Source organism: Oncorhynchus keta, unplaced genomic scaffold (assembly GCF_023373465.1).
Source record: "Oncorhynchus keta strain PuntledgeMale-10-30-2019 unplaced genomic scaffold, Oket_V2 Un_scaffold_17580_pilon_pilon, whole genome shotgun sequence".
NCBI classification, from domain to species: Eukaryota; Metazoa; Chordata; class Actinopteri; order Salmoniformes; family Salmonidae; genus Oncorhynchus; species Oncorhynchus keta.
Window position 1 is genome coordinate 1,115 of NW_026290826.1, and position 19,608 is coordinate 20,722.

Consider the following 19,608-nt stretch of genomic DNA (forward strand, 5'->3'; position numbering starts at 1 on the left):
GAGAAAGGGGGATATAGAGAGAGAAAGGGGGATATAGAGAGAAAGGAGAGAGAGAAAGGGGGATATATAGAGAGAAAGGGGATATATAGAGAGAAAGAGGGGGGATATAGAGAGAGAAAATGAGAGAGAGGGGGATATAGAGAGAAAAAGGGGGATATAGAGAGAGAAAGGGGGATATAGAGAGAGAAAGGGGGATATAGAGAGAGAAAGGGGATATATAGAGAGAAAAGGGGATATATAGAGAGAAAGAGGGGATATAGAGAGAAAAAAAGAGAGGGGGATATAGAGAGACAAAGGGGGATATAGAGAGAGAAAGGGGGAAACACAGAGAGAAAGGGGGATATATAGAGAGAAAGGGAGACACACAGAGAGAAAGGGGGATATAGAGAGAGAAAGGGGGAAATATAGAGAGAAAGGGGATATAGAGAGAGAAAAGGAGAGAGAGGGGGATAGAGAGAGAAAGGGGGATATAGAGAGAGAAAAGGGGGGGGATATATATAGAGAAAGGGGGGATATAGAGAGAAAGAGGGGGGATATAGAGAGAGAAAGGGGGGATATAGAGAGAGAAAGAGGGTGGGATATAGAGAGAAAGAGGGGGGATATAGAGAGAGAAAAGGAGAGAGAGGGGGGATATAGAGAGAGAAAAGGAGAGAGGGGGGATATAGAGAGAGAAAAGGAAAGAGAGAGGGGGATATAGATAGAAAGAGATATCAGAGAAAGGAGGTTAGAGTCAGTAGAGATGTCTCCCACAGGGGAACACTACGGAACTAAATAATGTCCACATTCATCACAGCAGGGCTGAATCATAGAGTTGAAAACAGTAGTGAGGTCTCTCTAGAAACCATTCTAGTGTTTATAACTCTACGAATCCACTAGATGAGCATCAGGGAAGAAGCCTCACCAGCTGGGCTGAATCATAGAGTTGAAAACAGTAGTGAGGTCTCTCTAGAAACCATTCTAGTGTTTATAACTCTACGAATCCACTAGAGAACAGGGGAGATGCCTCACCAGCAGGGCTGAATCATAGAGTTGAAAACAGTAGTGAGGTCTCTCTAGAAACCATTCTAGTGGAATCCACTAGAGAACAGGGAGATGCCTCACCAGCTGGGCTGAATCATAGAGTTGAAAACAGTAGTGAGGTCTCTCTAGAAACCATTCTAGTGTTTATAACTCTACGAATCCACTAGAGAACAGGGGAGATGCCTCACCAGCAGGGCTGAATCATAGAGTTGAAAACAGTAGTGAGGTCTCTCTAGAAACCATTCTAGTGTTTATAACTCTACGAATCCACTAGAGAACAGGGGAGATGCCTCACCAGCAGGGCTGAATCATAGAGTTGAAAACAGTAGTGAGGTCTCTCTAGAAACCATTCTAGTGTTTATAACTCTACGAATCCACTAGAGAACAGGGGAGATGCCTCACCAGCTGGGCTGAATCATAGAGTTGAAAACAGTAGTGAGGTCCCTCTAGAAACCATTCTAGTGTTTATAACTCTACGAATCCACTAGAGAACAGGGGAGAAGCCTCACCAGCAGGGCTGAATCATAGAGTTGAAAACAGTAGTGAGGTCTCTCTAGAAGCCATTCTAGTGTTTATAACTCTACAAATCCACTAGAGAACAGGGGAGATGCCTCACCAGCAGGGCTGAATCATAGAGTTGAAAACAGTAGTGAGGTCTCTCTAGAAACCATTCTAGTGTTTATAACTCTACAAATCCACTAGAGAACAGGGGAGATGCCTCACCAGCTGGGCTGAATCATAGAGTTGAAAACAGTAGTGAGGTCTCTCTAGAAACCATTCTAGTGTTTATAACTCTACGAATCCACTAGAGAACAGGGGAGATGCCTCACCAGCTGGGCTGAATCATAGAGTTGAAAACAGTAGTGAGGTCTCTCTAGAAACCATTCTAGTGTTTATAACTCTACGAATCCACTAGAGAACAGGGGAGATGCCTCACCAGCTGGGCTGAATCATAGAGTTGAAAACAGTAGTGAGGTCTCTCTAGAAACCATTCTAGTGTTTATAACTCTACGAATCCACTAGAGAACAGGGGAGATGCCTCACCAGCAGGGCTGCTACAGGGAAACTGTTAGTGAATGGAGATGACAGTTTGGTGGGAGAATCCTGTGGCCGGTCAGACAGTAGGCTTTGCTAGCTCTGGCCTGAGAGAGCTGTTGTCCTGCAGACCTACCGACATTTGGACTGAGAACCAGTAGTATAACACTCAACCTGTTCTAAACTGACCTGTAGTTACATTAGTAGTATAACACTCAACCTGTTATAAACTGACCTGTAGTTACATTAGTAGTATAACACTCAACCTGTTATAAACTGACCTGTAGTTCCATTAGTAGTATAACACTCAACCTGTTCTAAACTGACCTGTAGTTACATTAGTAGTATAACACTCAACCTGTTATAAACTGACCTGTAGTTACATTAGTAGTATAACACTCAACCTGTTATAAACTGACCTGTAGTTACATTAGTAGTATAACACTCAACCTGTTCTAAACTGACCTGTAGTTCCATTAGTAGTATAACACTCAACCTGTTATAAACTGACCTGTAGTTACATTAGTAGTATAACACTCAACCTGTTATAAACTGACCTGTAGTTCCATTAGTAGTATAACACTCAACCTGTTATAAACTGACCTGTAGTTCCATTAGTAGTATAACACTCAACCTGTTCTAAACTGACCTGTAGTTCCATTAGTAGTATAACACTCAACCTGTTATAAACTGACCTGTAGTTACATTAGTAGTATAACACTCAACCTGTTATAAACTGACCTGTAGTTACATTAGTAGTATAACACTCAACCTGTTCTAAACTGACCTGTAGTTACATTAGTAGTATAACACTCAACCTGTTATAAACTGACCTGTAGTTCCATTAGTAGTATAACACTCAACCTGTTATAAACTGACCTGTAGTTCCATTAGTAGTATAACACTCAACCTGTTCTAAAATGACCTGTAGTGACATTAGTAGTAGTAGTAGTGATATGGTATGATATGATTCTCCATGGCAGTGCAGGCTGAGCTACATGGTGAGAGGTGAGGGATGGCAACGCTTACAGACAGGAGGAGACCAGGAGGAGGGTTCTTAAAGCCATGGTGGTTATCTAGGAAGGAGACCAGGAGGTGGGTTCTTAAAGCCATGGTGGTTATCTAGGAAGGAGACCGGGAGGAGACCAGGAGGAGGGTTCTTAAAGCCATGGTGGTTATCTAGGAAGGAGACCAGGAGGTGGGTTCTTAAACTGTATAAAGCCATGGTGGTTATCTAGGAAGGAGACCAGGAGGAGGGTTCTAAAGCCATGGTGGTTATCTAGGAAGGAGACCAGGAGGAGGGTTCTAAAGCCATTGTGGTTATCTAGGAAGGAGACCAGGAGGAGACCAGGAGGAGGGTTCTTAAAGCCATGGTGGTTATCTAGGAAGGAGACCAGGAGGTGGGTTCTTAAAGCCATGGTGGTTATCTAGGAAGGAGACCAGGAGGAGGGTTCTTAAAGCCATGGTGGTTATCTAGGAAGGAGACCAGGAGCAGACCAGGAGGAGGGTTCTTAAAGCCATGGTGGTTATCTAGGAAGGAGACCAGGAGGAGGGTTCTTAAAGCCATGGTGGTTATCTAGGAAGGAGACCAGGAGGAGGGTTCTTAAAGCCATTGTGGTTATCTAGGAAGGAGACCAGGAGGAGACCAGGAGGAGGGTTCTTAAAGCCATGGTGGTTATCTCGGAAGGAGACCAGGAGGTGGGTTCTTAAAGCCATGGTGGTTATCTAGGAAGGAGACCAGGAGGAGGGTTCTTAAAGCCATGGTGGTTATCTAGGAAGAAGACCAGGGTTCTAAAGCCATGGTGGTTATCTAGGAAGGAGACCAGGAGAGACCAAGAGGAGGGTTATAAAGCCATGGTGGTTATAGGAAGGAGACCAGGAGGAGACCAGGAGGAGGGTTCTTAAAGCCATGGTGGTTATAGGAAGGAGACCAGGAGGAGGGTTCTTAAAGCCATGGAGGTTATCTAGGAAGGAGACCAGGAGGTGGGTTCTTAAAGCCATGGTGGTTATCTAGGACCAAGGAGACCAGGAGGAGACCAGGAGGAGGGTTCTTAAAGCCATGGTGGTTATCTAGGAAGGAGACCAGGAGGTGGGTTCTTAAAGCCATGGTGGTTATCTAGGAAGGAGACCAGGAGGAGACCAGGAGGAGGGTTCTTAAAGCCATGGTGGTTATCTAGGAAGGAGACCAGGAGGAGGGTTCTTAAAAGCCATGGTGGTTATCTAGGAAGGAGACCTGTAGGGTTTAAAGCCATGGTGGTTATCTAGGAAGGAGACCAGGAGGAGGGTTCTTAAAGCCATGGTGGTTATCTAGAAGGAGACCAGGAGGTGGGTTCTTAAAGCCATGGTGGTTATCTAGGAAGGAGACCAGGAGGAGGGTTCTTAAAGCCATGGTGGTTATCTAGGAAGGAGACCAGGAGGAGGGTTCTTAAAGCCATGGTGGTTATCTAGGAAGGAGACCAGGAGGAGACCAGGAGGAGGGTTCTTAAAGCCATGGTGGTTATCTAGGAAGGAGACCAGGAGGTGGGTTCTTAAAGCCATGGTGGTTATCTAGGAAGGAGACCAGGAGGAGGGTTCTTAAAGCCATGGTGGTTATCTAGGAAGAGACCAGGAGCAGACCAGGAGGAGGGTTCTTAAAGCCATGGTGGTTATCTAGGAAGGAGACCAGGAGGAGGGTTTAAAGCCATGGTGGTTATCTAGGAAGGAGACCAGGAGGAGGGTTCTTAAAGCCATTGTGGTTATCTAGGAAGGAGACCAGGAGGAGACCAGGAGGAGGGTTCTTCATGGTGGTTATCTCGGAAGGAGACCAGGAGGTGGGTTCTAAAGCCATGGTGGTTATCTAGGAAGGAGACCAGGAGGAGGGTTCTTAAAGCCATGGTGGTTATCTAGGAAGAAGACCAGGAGGAGGGTTCTTAAAGCCATGGTGGTTATCTAGGAAGGAGACCAGGAGGAGACCAAGAGGAGGGTTCTTAAAGCCATGGTGGTTATCTAGGAAGGAGACCAGGAGGAGACCAGGAGGAGGGTTCTTAAAGCCATGGTGGTTATCTAGGAAGGAGACCAGGAGGAGGGTTCTTAAAGCCATGGAGGTTATCTAGGAAGGAGACCAGGAGGTGGGTTCTTAAAGCCATGGTGGTTATCTAGGAAGGAGACCAGGAGGAGACCAGGAGGAGGGTTCTTAAAGCCATGGTGGTTATCTAGGAAGGAGACCGGGAGGAGGGTTCTTAAAGCCATGGTGGTTATCTAGGAAGGAGACCAGGAGGAGGGTTCTTAAAGACATGGTGGTTATCTAGGAAGGAGACCAGGAGGAGGGTTCTTAAAGCCATGGTGGTTATCTAGGAAGGAGACCAGGAGGAGGGTTCTTAAAGCCATGGTGGTTATCTAGGAAGGAGACCAGGAGGAGACCAGGAGGAGGGTTCTTAAAGCCATGGTGGTTATCTAGGAAGGAGACCAGGAGGAGGGTTCTTAAAGCCATGGTGGTTATCTAGGAAGGAGACCAGGAGGTGGGTTCTTAAAGCCATGGTGGTTATCTAGGAAGGAGACCAGGAGCAGACCAGGAGGAGGGTTCTTAAAGCCATGGTGGTTATCTAGGAAGGAGACCAGGAGGAGGGTTCTTAAAGCCATGGTGGTTATCTAGGGTTCTTAAAGCCATTGTGGTTATCTAGGAAGGAGACCAGGAGGAGACCAGGAGGAGGGTTCTTAAAGCCATGGTGGTTATCTCGGAAGGAGACCAGGAGGTGGGTTCTTAAAGCCATGGTGGTTATCTAGGAAGGAGACCAGGAGGAGGGTTCTTAAAGCCATGGTGGTTATCTAGGAAGAAGACCAGGAGGAGGGTTCTTAAAGCCATGGTGGTTATCTAGGAAGGAGACCAGGAGGAGACCAAGAGGAGGGTTCTTAAAGCCATGGTGGTTATCTAGGAAGGAGAAGGAGGAGACCAGGAGGAGGGTTCTTAAAGCCATGGTGGTTATCTAGGAAGGAGACCAGGAGGAGGGTTCTTAAAGCCATGGAGGTTATCTAGGAAGGAGACCAGGAGGTGGGTTCTTAAAGCCATGGTGGTTATCTAGGAAGGAGACCAGGAGGAGACCAGGAGACCAGGAGGAGGGTTCTTAAAGCCATGGTGGTTATCTAGGAAGGAGACCAGGAGGAGGGTTCTTAAAGCCATGGTGGTTATCTAGGAAGGAGACCAGGAGGAGGGTTCTTAAAGACATGGTGGTTATCTAGGAAGGAGACCAGGAGGAGGGTTCTTAAAGCCATGGTGGTTATCTAGGAAGGAGACCAGGAGGAGGGTTCTTAAAGCCATGGTGGTTATCTAGGAAGGAGACCAGGAGGAGACCAGGAGGAGGGTTCTTAAAGCCATGGTGGTTATCTAGGAAGGAGACCAGGAGGAGGGTTCTTAAAGCCATGGTGGTTATCTAGGAAGGAGACCAGGAGGTGGGTTCTTAAAGCCATGGTGGTTATCTAGGAAGGAGACCAAAAGGAGGGTTCTTAAAGCCATGGTGGTTATCTAGGGAAGAGACCAGGAGGAGGGTTCTTAAATCCATGGTGGTTATCTAGGAAGGAGACCAGGAGGAGACCAGGAGGAGGGTTCTTAAAGCCATGGTGGTTATCTAGGAAGGAGACCAGGAGGAGGGTTCTTAAAGCCATGGTGGTTATCTAGGGAGGAGACCAGGAGGAGACCAGGAGGAGGGTTCTTAAAGCCATGGTGGTTATCTAGGAAGGAGACCAGGAGGAGGGTTCTTAAAGCCATGGTGGTTATCTAGGAAGGAGGCCAGGAGGAGGGTTCTTAAAGCCATGGTGGTTATCTAGGAAGGAGGCCAGGAGGAGGGTTCTTAAAGCCATGGTGGTTATCTAGGAAGGAGACCAGGAGGAGGGTTCTTAAAGCCATGGTGGTTATCTAGGAAGGAGACCAGGAGGAGGGTTCTTAAAGCCATGGTGGTTATCTAGGAAGGAGACCAGGAGGAGGGTTCTTAAAGCCATGGTGGTTATCTAGGAAGGAGACCAGGAGGAGGGTTCTTAAAGCCATGGTGGTTATCTAGGAAGGAGACCAGGAGGAGACCAGGAGGAGGGTTCTTAAAGCCATGGTGGTTATCTAGGAAGGAGACCAGGAGGAGGGTTCTTAAAGCCATGGTGGAGACCAGGAGGTGGGTTCTTAAAGCCATGGTGGTTATCTAGGAAGGAGACCAAAAGGAGGGTTCTTAAAGCCATGGTGGTTATCTAGGGAAGAGACCAGGAGGAGGGTTCTTAAATCCATGGTGGTTATCTAGGAAGGAGACCAGGAGGAGACCAGGAGGAGGGTTCTTAAAGCCATGGTGGTTATCTAGGAAGGAGACCAGGAGGAGGGTTCTTAAAGCCATGGTGGTTATCTAGGGAGGAGACCAGGAGGAGACCAGGAGGAGGGTTCTTAAAGCCATGGTGGTTATCTAGGAAGGAGACCAGGAGGAGGGTTCTTAAAGCCATGGTGGTTATCTAGGAAGGAGGCCAGGAGGAGGGTTCTTAAAGCCATGGTGGTTATCTAGGAAGGAGGCCAGGAGGAGGGTTCTTAAAGCCATGGTGGTTATCTAGGAAGGAGACCAGGAGGAGGGTTCTTAAAGCCATGGTGGTTATCTAGGAAGGAGACCAGGAGGAGGGTTCTTAAAGCCATGGTGGTTATCTAGGAAGGAGACCAGGAGGTGACCAGGAGGAGGGTTCTTAAAGCCATGGTGGTTATCTAGGAAGGAGATCAGGAGGAGGGTTCTTAAAGCCATGGTGGTTATCTAGGGAGGAGACCAGGAGGATGGTTCTTAAAGCCATGGTGGTTATCTAGGAAGGAGACCAGGAGGAGGGTTCTTAAAGCCATGGTGGTTATCTAGGAAGGAGACCAGGAGGAGGGTTCTTAAAGCCATGGTGGTTATCTAGGAAGGAGACCAGGAGGAGACCAGGAGGAGGGTTCTTAAAGCCATGGTGGTTATCTAGGAAGGAGACCAGGAGGAGGGTTCTTAAAGCCATGGTGGTTATCTAGGAAGGAGGCCAGGAGGAGGGTTCTTAAAGCCATGGTGGTTATCTAGGAAGGAGACCAGGAGGAGGGTTCTTAAAGCCATGGTGGTTATCTAGGAAGGAGACCAGGAGGAGGGTTCTTAAAGCCATGGTGGTTATCTAGGAAGGAGACCAGGAGGAGACCAGGAGGAGGGTTCTTAAAGCCATGGTGGTTATCTAGGGAGGAGACCAGGAGGATGGTTCTTAAAGCCATGGTGGTTATCTAGGAAGGAGACCAGGAGGAGGGTTCTTAAAGCCATGGTGGTTATCTAGGAAGGAGACCAGGAGGTGGGTTCTTAAAGCCATGGTGGTTATCTAGGAAGGAGACCGGGAGGAGGGTTCTTAAAGCCATGGTGTTAATCTAGGAAGGGGAATCTCAGTTTATAGTTTCCATCTGCTGGCCAGCTTCACAACATTTAGAAAAACAGCCTGTTATCATACTTATTTAAGTTTGAGAAAATATTGATCCAAACTTAAGACTGTTTTTCAATGTGAGCAGTTGGTACAAGACATACTGTATGTTATCTTGACCTGCACACTGTATTGTCTAAGTGGTGGATTGGATTTAGAACACAGACCGGTGAGGTGCGTTAGCCTAGTGAGACAGGTGTGGAGAAGTCCACAGACCAATGAGGTGTGTTAGCCTAGTGAGACAGGTGTGGAGAAGTCCACAGACCAATGAGGTGTGTTAGCCTAGTGAGACAGGTGTGCAGAAGTCCTGAACAGAAGAGAGCCGTGACTACAGGAACGCTGGCCAACAGAGTAGAGCCTAGAACAACCGATCTAGTGGAACAATACCTTAGTGAGAGTTTAGAGTCTGAAGACTGCAGTGGTCAGAAGAAGACCTGCAGGAGGACAGAGACCAGACAGAAACCACACCTTGCCAAAGCTTTAAAGAGCATGTAGACTGCAAGTATCCCTGTAAATACCTGTATATACCTGTAAACACCTGTATGTACCTGTAAAGACCTGTATATACCTGTAAACACCTGTATGTACCTGTAAAGACCTGTATGTACCTGTAAAGACCTGTATGTACCTGCAAACACCTGTATATACCTGCAAAGACCTGTATGTACCTGCAAACACCTGTATGTACCTGTAAACACCTGTATGTACCTGTAAAGACCTGTATGTACCTGTAAAGACCTGTATGTACCTGTAAATACCTGTATATACCTGTAAACACCTGTATGTACCTGTAAAGACCTGTATGTACCTGTAAAGACCTGTATGTACCTGTAAAGACCTGTATGTACCTGCAAAGACCTGTATGTACCTGCAAAGACCTGTATGTACCTGCAAAGACCTGTATGTACCTGTAAAGACCTGTATGTACCTGTAAAGACCTGTATGTACCTGTAAAGACCTGTATGTACCTGCAAAGACCTGTATGTACCTGCAAAGACCTGTATGTACCTGTAAAGACCTGTATGTACCTGTAAAGACCTGTATGTACCTGTAAAGACCTGTATGTACCTGCAAAGACCTGTATGTACCTGTAAAGACCTGTATGTACCTGTAAAGACCTGTATGTACCTGCAAAGACCTGTATGTACCTGTAAATACCTGTATGTACCTGTAAAGACCTGTATGTACCTGTAAAGACCTGTATATACCTGTAAAGACCTGTATGTACCTGTAAAGACCTGTATATACCTGTAAAGACCTGTATGTACCTGTAAAGACCTGTATGTACCTGTAAAGACCTGTATGTACCTGAAAACACCTGTATGTACCTGTAAAGACCTGTATGTACCTGTAAAGACCTGTATATACCTGTAAAGACCTGTATGTACCTGCAAATACCTGTATGTACCTGTAAAGACCTGTATGTACCTGCAAACACCTGTATATACCTGCAAATACCTGTATGTACCTGTAAAGACCTGTATGTACCTGTAAAGACCTGTATGTACCTGTAAAGACCTGTATATACCTGCAAAGACCTGTATGTACCTGTAAAGACCTGTATGTACCTGTAAAGACCTGTATGTACCTGCAAAGACCTGTATGTACCTGTAAAGACCTGTATATACCTGTAAAGACCTGTATGTACCTGTAAAGACCTGTATGTACCTGAAAACACCTGTATGTACCTGTAAAGACCTGTATGTACCTGTAAAGACCTGTATATACCTGTAAAGACCTGTATGTACCTGTAAAGACCTGTATGTACCTGTAAAGACCTGTATGTACCTGTAAAGACCTGTATGTACCTGTAAAGACCTGTATGTACCTGTAAAGACCTGTATATACCTGTAAAGACCTGTATGTACCTGCAAACACCTGTATATACCTGTAAAGACCTGTATGTACCTGTAAAGACCTGTATGTACCTGTAAAGACCTGTATATACCTGTAAAGACCTGTATGTACCTGCAAAGACCTGTATGTACCTGTAAAGACCTGTATGTACCTGTAAAGACCTGTATGTACCTGCAAACACCTGTATGTACCTGTAAAGACCTGTATGTACCTGTAAAGACCTGTATGTACCTGTAAAGACCTGTATGTACCTGTAAAGACCTGTATGTACCTGTAAAGACCTGTATGTACCTGTAAAGACCTGTATGTACCTGTAAAGACCTGTATGTACCTGTAAAGACCTGTATGTACCTGCAAACACCTGTATGTACCTGTAAAGACCTGTATATACCTGTAAAGACCTGTATATACCTGCAAAGACCTGTATATACCTGTAAAGACCTGTATGTACCTGTAAAGACCTGTATGTACCTGTAAAGACCTGTATGTACCTGTAAAGACCTGTATGTACCTGCAAACACCTGTATGTACCTGTAAACACCTGTATATACCTGCAAAGACCTGTATGTACCTGTAAAGACCTGTATGTACCTGTAAAGACCTGTATGTACCTGCAAAGACCTGTATGTACCTGCAAAGACCTGTATATACCTGTAAAGACCTGTATGTACCTGTAAAGACCTGTATATACCTGTAAAGACCTGTATATACCTGTAAAGACCTGTATGTACCTGTAAAGACCTGTATGTACCTGCAAACACCTGTATGTACCTGTAAACACCTGTATATACCTGCAAAGACCTGTATGTACCTGTAAACACCTGTATGTACCTGCAAACTCCTGTAAATACCTGTATGTATCTGTAAACTCCTGCAAACACCTGTATGTACCTACAAACACCTGTATATACCTGTAAAGACCTGTATGTATCTGTAAACTCCTGCAAACACCTGTATGTACCTGCAAACACTTCAATGTACCTGTAAACAGTGCATTCGGAAAGTATTCAGACCCCTTGACTTTTACCACATTTTGTTACTGTCACGCCTTGGTCTTAGTATTTTGTGTTTTCTTTCTTTATTTGGTCAGGCCAGGGTGTGACATGGGTCTATTTTGTTGTGTTTCGTATTGGGGTTTTAGTAGGCATTGGGATTGCGGATGAGTAGGGGTGTCTAGCATAGGCTATGGCTGCCTGAGGCGGTTCTCAATCAGAGTCAGGTGATTCTCGTTGTCTCTGATCGGGAACCATATTTAGGTAGCCTGGGTTTCACTGTGTGTTTTGTGGGTGATTGTTCCTGTCTCTGTGTTTGTTGTCACAAGACAGGCTGTATAGGTTTTCGTGTTTCGTTTGTTGTTTTGCTTATTTAGTTATTTCATGTATCGTTCTATTTTATTAAAGAACATGAGTAACCACCACGCTACATTTTGGTCCGACTCTCTTTCGACAGACGAACGCCGTTACAGAATCACCCACCACACCCGGACCAAGCAGCGTGTCAACAGGCATCGACAGCAGAAGCAGCGAAAGGAGGAACGGACATGGGAGGATGAATTGTTCGGAGAAGGACCCTGGGATCAGCCTGGAGAATATCGCCGCCCCAAAGAAGAACTGGAGGCGGAGAGAGCTGAGAGACGCTGGTATGAGGAGAAGCAACAGCGGCAGCAGGATATCGGGACGACACTACTTGGGAGGAAATAGACAAGTGGGCGGTCGACCCAGAGAGAGTGCCGGAGCCCGCCTGGGATTCGCTGGAGCAGTGCGAAGAGGGCTATAGGAGAATGGAGTCGAAGAGACAAGCACGACGGCGCAAAAGGAAGCCCAAGAGTCAGCCCCAAAAATGTATTGGGGGGCTCAGGGACAGTGTGGCAGAGTCAGGGTTCAGACCTGAGCCAACTCCCCCTGTTTACCGTAAGGAGCCATGGATGGAATTGGAGCCGTCGGCGAAGCTGAGAGCTGAGTCTGAGAGGGTCGAGGAATTATTGGACAGAATGGAGGAGAGTGAACAGATGGGAGATGAGGAGACACTCGAGGAGTTGTTAATGCAGCTATTTTCAGGTCTCTCCAGAGATGTTTGATTGGGTTCAAGTCCGGGCTGTGGCTGGGCCATTCAAGGCCATTCAGAGACTAGTCCTGAAGCCACTCTTTTAACCACCTTTTAACCACCTGGTTAAAACTGCAGCTATTTTCAGGTCTCTCCAGAGATGTTTGATTGGGTTCAAGTCCGGGCTGTGGCTGGGCCATTCAAGGCCATTCAGAGACTAGTCCTGAAGCCACTCTTTTAACCACCTTTTAACCACCTGGTTAAAACTGCAGCTGGGAATTCGGTATCATTAAACGTGAAGAACGACAACCGCCGAAACATCCATTCTATAACGAATGTCACTCTGAACTATCCCCTCTAACCAAGACAGAGGGAGAGAAACGGGACAATTCTACAAAAGAAAGACTTTTCACCAAGACGATCAAGACGACACACTGAGCGTAAATATATATGTTGATTGCAATTGTTCACGAATGAGTGAGCAAAGGATTAGCATTTCAATTGTTATAATTGTCACTCTGTAGTGACTTCTTAGTCGACCCCCACTTCCCCTTTTGTCTAACAAGCCGCCATGCCGGTTCAGCCCACTAGGGGCACATTCTCCTATCATTACATTTACCTTTGTTTGTTTGTTTATGCATTTCTGTGAATTACTTAGTTAGTAATAAATAAATGATTTAAGACAATTGATGTATGGATGACTCATAGTGAAGACTGGGTTCGTGCAGATAACCAACAATTTACGCTTGGAATGAGACTAACGTGAGGTAAAGTAAATAATTCATTCATTCGAAGACTAATTGATCAGGAAAAATATCTGAAAAGTTATTTTAGGAAATGATAACTTTGTAATCTGAATATTTTTCCTTGGTCCCCCGACTTCCTAGTGAATTAGTTACGTGATTAATCAGTTGATCACATAGTAACTAATTACAGAGAATCTTTGATAAAAAAACTTTCAGTCTTCAGTTAATGATAGTAAACACGACAACAGCATGATGCTGCCACCAAAATGATTCACCGTAGGGATGGTGTCAGATTTCCTCCAGACGTGACGCTTGGCATTCAGGCCAAAGAGTTACATCTTGGTTTCATCAGACCAGAGAATCTGGTTTCTCCTGGTCTGAGTGTCCTTTAGGTGCCTTTTGACAAACTCTAAGTGGGATGTGCCTTTTACCGCGGAGTGGCTTTCAACTAGCCACTCCACCATAACGGCCTGATTGGTGGAGTGCTACAGAGATGGTTGTCCTTCTGGAAGGTTCTCTCATCTCCAAAGAAGAACTCTGGAGCTCTGTCAGAGTGACCATCGGGTTCTTGGTCACCTCCCTGACCAAGGCTCTTCTCACCCTATTGGTCAGTTTGGCCGGTTGGCCAGCTCTAGGAAGATTATTGGTGGTTCCAAACTTCTTCCATTTAAGAATGGTGGAGGCCACTGTGTTCTTGGGGACCTTCAATGCTGCAGAAATGTTTTGGTCCCCTTCCCCAGATCTATGCCTCGACACAATCCTGTCTCGGAGCTCTATGGACAATCCCTTCAAACCTCATGGCTTGGTTTTTGCTCTGACATCCACTGTCAACTGCGGGACCTTATATAGACAGGTGTGTGCCTTTTCAAATCATGTCCAATCAATTGAATTTACCACAGGTGGACTCCAATCAAATTGTAGAAACCTCAAGGATCATCAAGTTGAAGAAACATCTTAAGGATGATCAATGGAAACAGGATGCATCTGAGCTCAACTTCGAGTCTCATAGCAAAGGGTCTGAATACTTATGTAAATAAGGTAAGCATTTTTAATACATTTGCTCAAATAAAAAAATAAAAACTGTTTTCACTTTGTCATTAAGGGTTATTGTGTGTAGATTGACGAGGAAAAACATTCATTTAATTTAATCAATTTTAGAATAAGGCTGTAACGCTTCAAAATGCAGAAAAAGCTCAGGTGCACAGGTGTTTATAGGTACACAGGTGTTTATAGGTACACAGGTGTTTATAGGTACACAGGTGTTTATAGGTACACAGGTGTTTATAGGTACACAGGTGTTTATAGGTACACAGGTGTTTATAGGTACACAGGTGTTTATAGGTACACAGGTGTTTATAGGTACACAGGTGTTTATAGGTACACAGGTGTTTATAGGTGCACAGGTGTTTATCGGTGCACAGGTGTTTATAGGTACACAGGTGTTTATAGGTACACAGGTGTTTATAGGTACACAGGTGTTTATAGGTACACAGGTGTTTATAGGTACACAGGTGTTTATAGGTACACAGGTGTTTATAGGTACACAGGTGTTTATAGGTACACAGGTGTTTATAGGTACACAGGTGTTTATAGGTACACAGGTGTTTATAGGTGCACAGGTGTTTATAGGTGCACAGGTGTTTATAGGAGCACAGGTGTTTATAGGTACACAGGTGTTTATAGGTACACAGGTGTTTATAGGTGCACAGGTGTTTATAGGTACACAGGTGTTTATAGGTACACAGGTGTTTGCAGGTTCTGTGGTTACATCAAACACACTCAGAAGAAGAGATTCAAGGTTCTGTGATTACATCAAACACACTCAGAAGAAGAGATTCAAGGTTCTGTGATTACATCAAACACACTCAGAAGAAGAGATTCAAGGTTCTGTGATTACATCAAACACACTCAGAAGAAGAGATTCAAGGTTCTGTGATTACATCAAACACACTCAGAAGAAGAGATTCAAGGTTCTGTGATTACATCAAACACACTCAGAAGAAGAGATTCAAGGTTCTGTGATTACATCAAACACACTCAGAAGAAGAGATTCAAGGTTCTGTGATTACATCAAACACACTCAGAAGAAGAGATTCCCAAAAGCAGACACCCAGCCAGTAGAATCATCTGAACTACACTAGCCACAATGCACCACTGGGTTCAAACATTTAGCCCAAGTGGACTTTTCAACAGTCTGGACTTTGGATAGCTAAACACGTTAGCGATTGGCTGCTGATTGGCTGAGTTTAACCCTGCACTCTGATTGGCTGCTGATTGGCTGAGTTTAACCCTGCACTCTGCCTTGAGGCTGCTATGATTGGCTGCCTTCCGTTCAGGTTTAACCCTGCACTCTGCCTTGAGGCTGCTATGATTGGCTGCCTTCCGTTCAGGTTTAACCCTGCACTCTGCCTTGAGGCTGCTATGATTGGCTGCCTTCCGTTCAGGTTTAACCTGCACTCTGATTGGCTGCCTTCCGTTCAGGTTTAACCCTGCACTCTGCCTTGAGGCTGCTATGATTGGCTGCCTTCCGTTCAGGTTTAACCCTGCACTCTGATTGGCTGCCTTCCGTTCAGGTTTAACCCTGCACTCTGCCTTGAGGCTGCTATGATTGGCTGCCTTCCGTTAAGGTTTAACCCTGCACTCTGATTGGCTGCCTTCCGTTCAGGTTTAACCCTGCACTCTGCCTTGAGGCTGCTATGATTGGCTGCCTTCCGTTCAGGTTTAACCCTGCACTCTGATTGGCTGCCTTCCGTTCAGGTTCAACCCTGCACTCTGCCTTAAGGCAGTTAGCTACTGTATCTTTATCCCTGGTCTATCAGTGTTAATCAGCTAGCTTGCAGGGTTAGCCAGCTCAGTGTTACCAGGTTTAGTAAGAGGAGAAGCACTACCCACCTCCAGAGCAGCCTTCTGGACGGTCACCTGACTGAAGACCCTGGCCCCGTCGTCTGGACACACCGTCTTCAGCTCCTCCTTATTTAGAGAGAACAGCTGGGCTCCGGTTAATACTCCCAGACTGGTAATGGTACTGTAGAGACGGGTAGTAGCACAGGAGTACGACAGTCATCATCACGGTAGAAATAGACAAAAGCCACACCAGAGTTGAGCTGATTCATTTAAATAGTGAAAAGCACAGGACCCAGAATAGAACCTTGGGGGACACCAGCAGTCATCATCACGGTAGAAATAGACAAAAGCCACACCAGAGTTGAGCTCATTCATTTAAATAGTGAAAAGCACAGGACCCAGAATAGAAGGGGGACACCAGCAGTCATCTGCCTAGAAATAGACAAAAGCCACACCAGAGTTGAGCTCATTCATTTAAATATACCAGGTCCCAGAATAGTTAATCAGCAGTCTTCAGGGTTAGACAAAAGCCACACCAGAGTTACTGATTCATTTTAGTGAAAAGCACAGGACCCAGAATAGAACCTGGGGGACACCAGCAGTCATCTCACAGAAATAGACAAAAGCCACACCAGAGTTGAACTCATTCATTTAAATAGTGAAAAGCACAGGACCCAGAATAGAACCCTGGGGGACACCAGCAGTCATCATCACGGTAGAAATAGACAAAAGCCACACCAGAGTTGAGCTCATTCATTTTAGTGAAAAGCACAGGACAGCTGGGGGACACCAGCAGTCATCATCACGGTAGAAATAGACAAAAGCCACACCAGAGTTGAGCTCATTCATTTAAATAGTGAAAAGCACAGGACCCAGAATAGAACCTTGGGGGACACCAGCAGTCATCATCACGGTAGAAATAGACAAAAGCCACACCAGAGTTGAGCTGATTCATTTAAATAGTGAAAAGCACAGGACCCAGAATAGAACCTTGGGGGACACCAGCAGTCATCATCACGGTAGAAATAGACAAAAGCCACACCAGAGTTGAGCTGATTCATTTAAATAGTGAAAAGCACAGGACCCAGAATAGAACCTTGGGGAACACCAGCAGTCATCTCCACATAGTCAGATAGAACTAATATTTCTATATGTCCAGTTGAACGAGTTGAATCCCTTCAGCTGTAGCCAGGCCTTGACCTCGTCAGGAGAGGAGGTATCAGTACTATACCATACTATAGGATGTATTCTCATATAGATATATAGATGATATTACTTCAAAAGTTTGGGGTCACTTAGAAATGTCCTTATTTTTTAAAGAAAAGTTTAATTTTGGTCCATTAAAATAACATCAAAATGATCAGAAATACAGTGTAGACATTGTTAATGTTGTAAATGACTATTGAAACTGGAAACGGCAGATTTTTAATGGAATATCTACATAGGAGTACAGAGGCCCATTATCAGCAACCATCACTCCTGTGTTTCAAGTGTTAGCTAATCCACGTTTACCATTTTAAAAGGCTAATTGATCATTAGAAAACCCTTTTTCAATTATGTTAGCACAGCTGAAAACTATTGTCCTGCTTAAAGAAGCAATAAAACTGGCCTTCTTTAGACTAGTTGAGTATCTGGAGCATCAGCATTTGTGGGTTCGATTACAGGCTCAAAATGGTCGGAAATAAAGAACTTTAGTCTGGAACTCATCAGTCTATTCTTGTTCTGAGAAATGAAGGCTATTCCATGCGAGAAACTGAAGATCTCGTACAACGCTGTGTACTACTCCCTTCACAGAACAGCGCAAACTGGCCCTAACCAGAATAGAAAGAGGAGTGGGAGACCCCAGTGCACAACTGAGCAAGAGGACAAGTACATTAGAGTGTCTAGTTTGAGAAACAGACGCCGCACAAGTCCTCAACTGGCAACTTCATTAAATAGTACCCGCAAAACACCAGTCTCAACGTCAACAGTGAAGAGGCGACTCTGGGATGCTGCCTTCTAGTCAGAGTTGCAAAGAAAATGCCATATCTCAGACTGGCCAATAAAAATGGGAAAAAGAACACAGACACTGGACAGAGGAAGATGTTAGGAAAAGTGTTATGGACAGACTCATCTACATTTGAGGGGTTTGGATCACAAAGAAGAACATTCGGGAGATGCAGAAAAAATGAAAATATGCTGGAGGAGTGAACCATCTGTCAAGCCTGGTGGAGGCAATGTGATGGTCTGGTGGAGGCAATGTGATGGTCTGGGGGAGGCAATGTGATGGTCTGGGGGAGGCAATGTGATGGTCTGGGGGAGGCAATGTGATGGTCTGGGGGAGGCAATGATGGTCTGGGGAGGCAATGTGATGGTCTGGGGGAGGTGGAGGCAATGTGATGGTCTGGTGGAGGCAATGTGATGGTCTGGTGGAGGCAATGGATGGTCTGGGGGAGGCAATGTGATGGTCTGGGGGAGGGGAGGCAATGTGATGGTCTGGGGAGGCAATGTGATGGTCTGGGGGAGGTGGAGGCAATGTGATGGTCTGGGGGAGGCAATGTGATGGTCTGGTGGAGGCAATGTGATGGTCTGGGGAGGCAATGTGATGGTCTGGGGAGGTGGAGGCAATGTGATGGTCTGGGGGAGGTGGAGGCAATGTGATGGTCTGGTGGAGGTGGAGGCAATGTGATGGTCTGGTGGAGGTAATGTGATGGTCTGGGGAGGTGGAGGCAATGTGATGGTCTGGGGAGGTGGAGGCAATGTGATGGTCTGGGGAGGCAATGTGATGGTCTGGGGGAGGTGGAGGCAATGTGATGGTCTGGGGGAGGCAATGTGATGGTCTGGTGGAGGCAATGTGATGGTCTGGGGGAGGCAATGTGATGCTCTGGGGGAGGTGGAGGCAATGTGATGGTCTGGGGGAGGTAGAGGCAACGTGATGGTCTGGTGGAGGTGGAGGCAATGTGATGGTCTGGTGGAGGTAATGTGATGGTCTGGTGGAGGCAATGTGATGGTCTGGGGGAGGCAATGTGATGGTCTGGGGAGGCAATGTGATGGTCTGGGGGAGGCAATGTGATGGTCTGGTGGAGGCAATGTGATGGTCTGATGGAGGCAATGTGATGGTCTGGGGAGGCAATGTGATGGTCTGGGGAGGCAATGTGATGGTCTGGGGGAGGCAATGTGATGGTCTGGTGGAGGCAATGTGATGGTCTGGGGAGGCAATGTGATGGTCTGGTGGAGGCAATGTGATGGTCTGGGGGAGGCAATGTGATGTGGAGGATGATGGTCTGGGGAGGCAATGTGATGGTCTGGGGGAGGCAATGTGATGGTCTGGGGGAGGCAATGTGATGGTCTGGGGGGAGGCAATGTGATGGTCTGGTGGAGGTGGAGGCAATGTGATGGTCTGGTGGACGTGGAGGCAATGTGATGGTCTGGGGGAGGCAATGTGATGGTCTGGTGGAGGCAATGTGATGGTCTGGTGGAGGCAATGTGATGGTCTGGGGGAGGCAATGTGATGGTCTGGGGGAGGCAATGTGATGGTCTGGGGGAGGCAATGTGATGGTCTGGTGGAGGTGGAGGCAATGTGATGGTCTGGTGGACGTGGAGGCAATGTGATGGTCTGGTGGAGGCAATGTGATGGTCTGGGGGAGGTGGAGGCAATGTGATGGTC

The 19,608-nt window shown here is 46.1% G+C and overlaps 1 protein-coding gene and 5 long non-coding RNA genes across 25 annotated transcripts in view; 4 read left to right on the top strand and 2 right to left on the bottom strand.

Moving 5' to 3' along the window:
* The first annotated feature begins 833 nt into the window (after positions 1–833).
* LOC127927794 (uncharacterized) lies at positions 834–2,022 on the top strand. Of its 3 annotated transcripts, none has more exons than XR_008129070.1 (4): positions 834–1,046; positions 1,140–1,353; positions 1,568–1,674; positions 1,889–2,022. It is a non-coding gene; the product is annotated as an uncharacterized LOC127927794 (long non-coding RNA). The 3 variants fall into 3 exon arrangements; XR_008129072.1 differs by having other exon boundaries at positions 1,140–1,246; XR_008129071.1 differs by having other exon boundaries at positions 1,782–1,915.
* Positions 2,023–2,154: 132 nt separating this feature from the next.
* LOC127927789 (uncharacterized) lies at positions 2,155–2,992 on the bottom strand. 4 transcript variants are annotated; one of them, XR_008129059.1, is made up of 3 exons: positions 2,460–2,992; positions 2,291–2,367; positions 2,155–2,244 (listed from the first exon to the last, which is right to left on the bottom strand). It is a non-coding gene; the product is annotated as an uncharacterized LOC127927789 (long non-coding RNA). The 4 variants fall into 4 exon arrangements; XR_008129058.1 differs by having other exon boundaries at positions 2,414–2,992; XR_008129061.1 differs by adding an exon at positions 2,368–2,428 and having other exon boundaries at positions 2,234–2,321; positions 2,521–2,992.
* Positions 2,993–3,201: 209 nt separating this feature from the next.
* LOC127927791 (uncharacterized) lies at positions 3,202–7,515 on the top strand. 2 transcript variants are annotated; one of them, XR_008129065.1, is made up of 4 exons: positions 3,202–3,253; positions 4,381–4,575; positions 5,358–5,552; positions 7,191–7,515. It is a non-coding gene; the product is annotated as an uncharacterized LOC127927791 (long non-coding RNA). The 2 variants fall into 2 exon arrangements; XR_008129066.1 differs by having other exon boundaries at positions 5,404–5,552.
* Positions 7,516–13,758: 6,243 nt separating this feature from the next.
* LOC127927795 (uncharacterized) lies at positions 13,759–15,016 on the top strand. Of its 5 annotated transcripts, none has more exons than XR_008129073.1 (3): positions 13,759–14,503; positions 14,540–14,701; positions 14,738–15,016. It is a non-coding gene; the product is annotated as an uncharacterized LOC127927795 (long non-coding RNA). The 5 variants fall into 5 exon arrangements; XR_008129076.1 differs by having other exon boundaries at positions 14,540–14,683; XR_008129074.1 differs by having other exon boundaries at positions 13,759–14,485.
* Positions 15,017–15,390: 374 nt separating this feature from the next.
* Positions 15,391–16,003, top strand: LOC127927793 (uncharacterized). 2 transcript variants are annotated; one of them, XR_008129069.1, is made up of 3 exons: positions 15,391–15,562; positions 15,600–15,837; positions 15,876–16,003. It is a non-coding gene; the product is annotated as an uncharacterized LOC127927793 (long non-coding RNA). The 2 variants fall into 2 exon arrangements; XR_008129068.1 differs by having other exon boundaries at positions 15,600–15,653; positions 15,746–15,882.
* Positions 15,933–19,608, bottom strand: part of eps8a (epidermal growth factor receptor pathway substrate 8a) — a 175,792-nt gene continuing 172,116 nt past the window's right edge. For all 9 annotated transcript variants that reach the window (XM_052514481.1, XM_052514476.1, XM_052514479.1 and 6 more), the window contains one exon: positions 15,933–16,143. In XM_052514481.1, the coding sequence (XP_052370441.1) occupies positions 15,948–16,143 (196 nt within the window). In that variant the 3' untranslated portion in view covers positions 15,933–15,947. The remainder of the gene's footprint in view (positions 16,144–19,608) is intronic.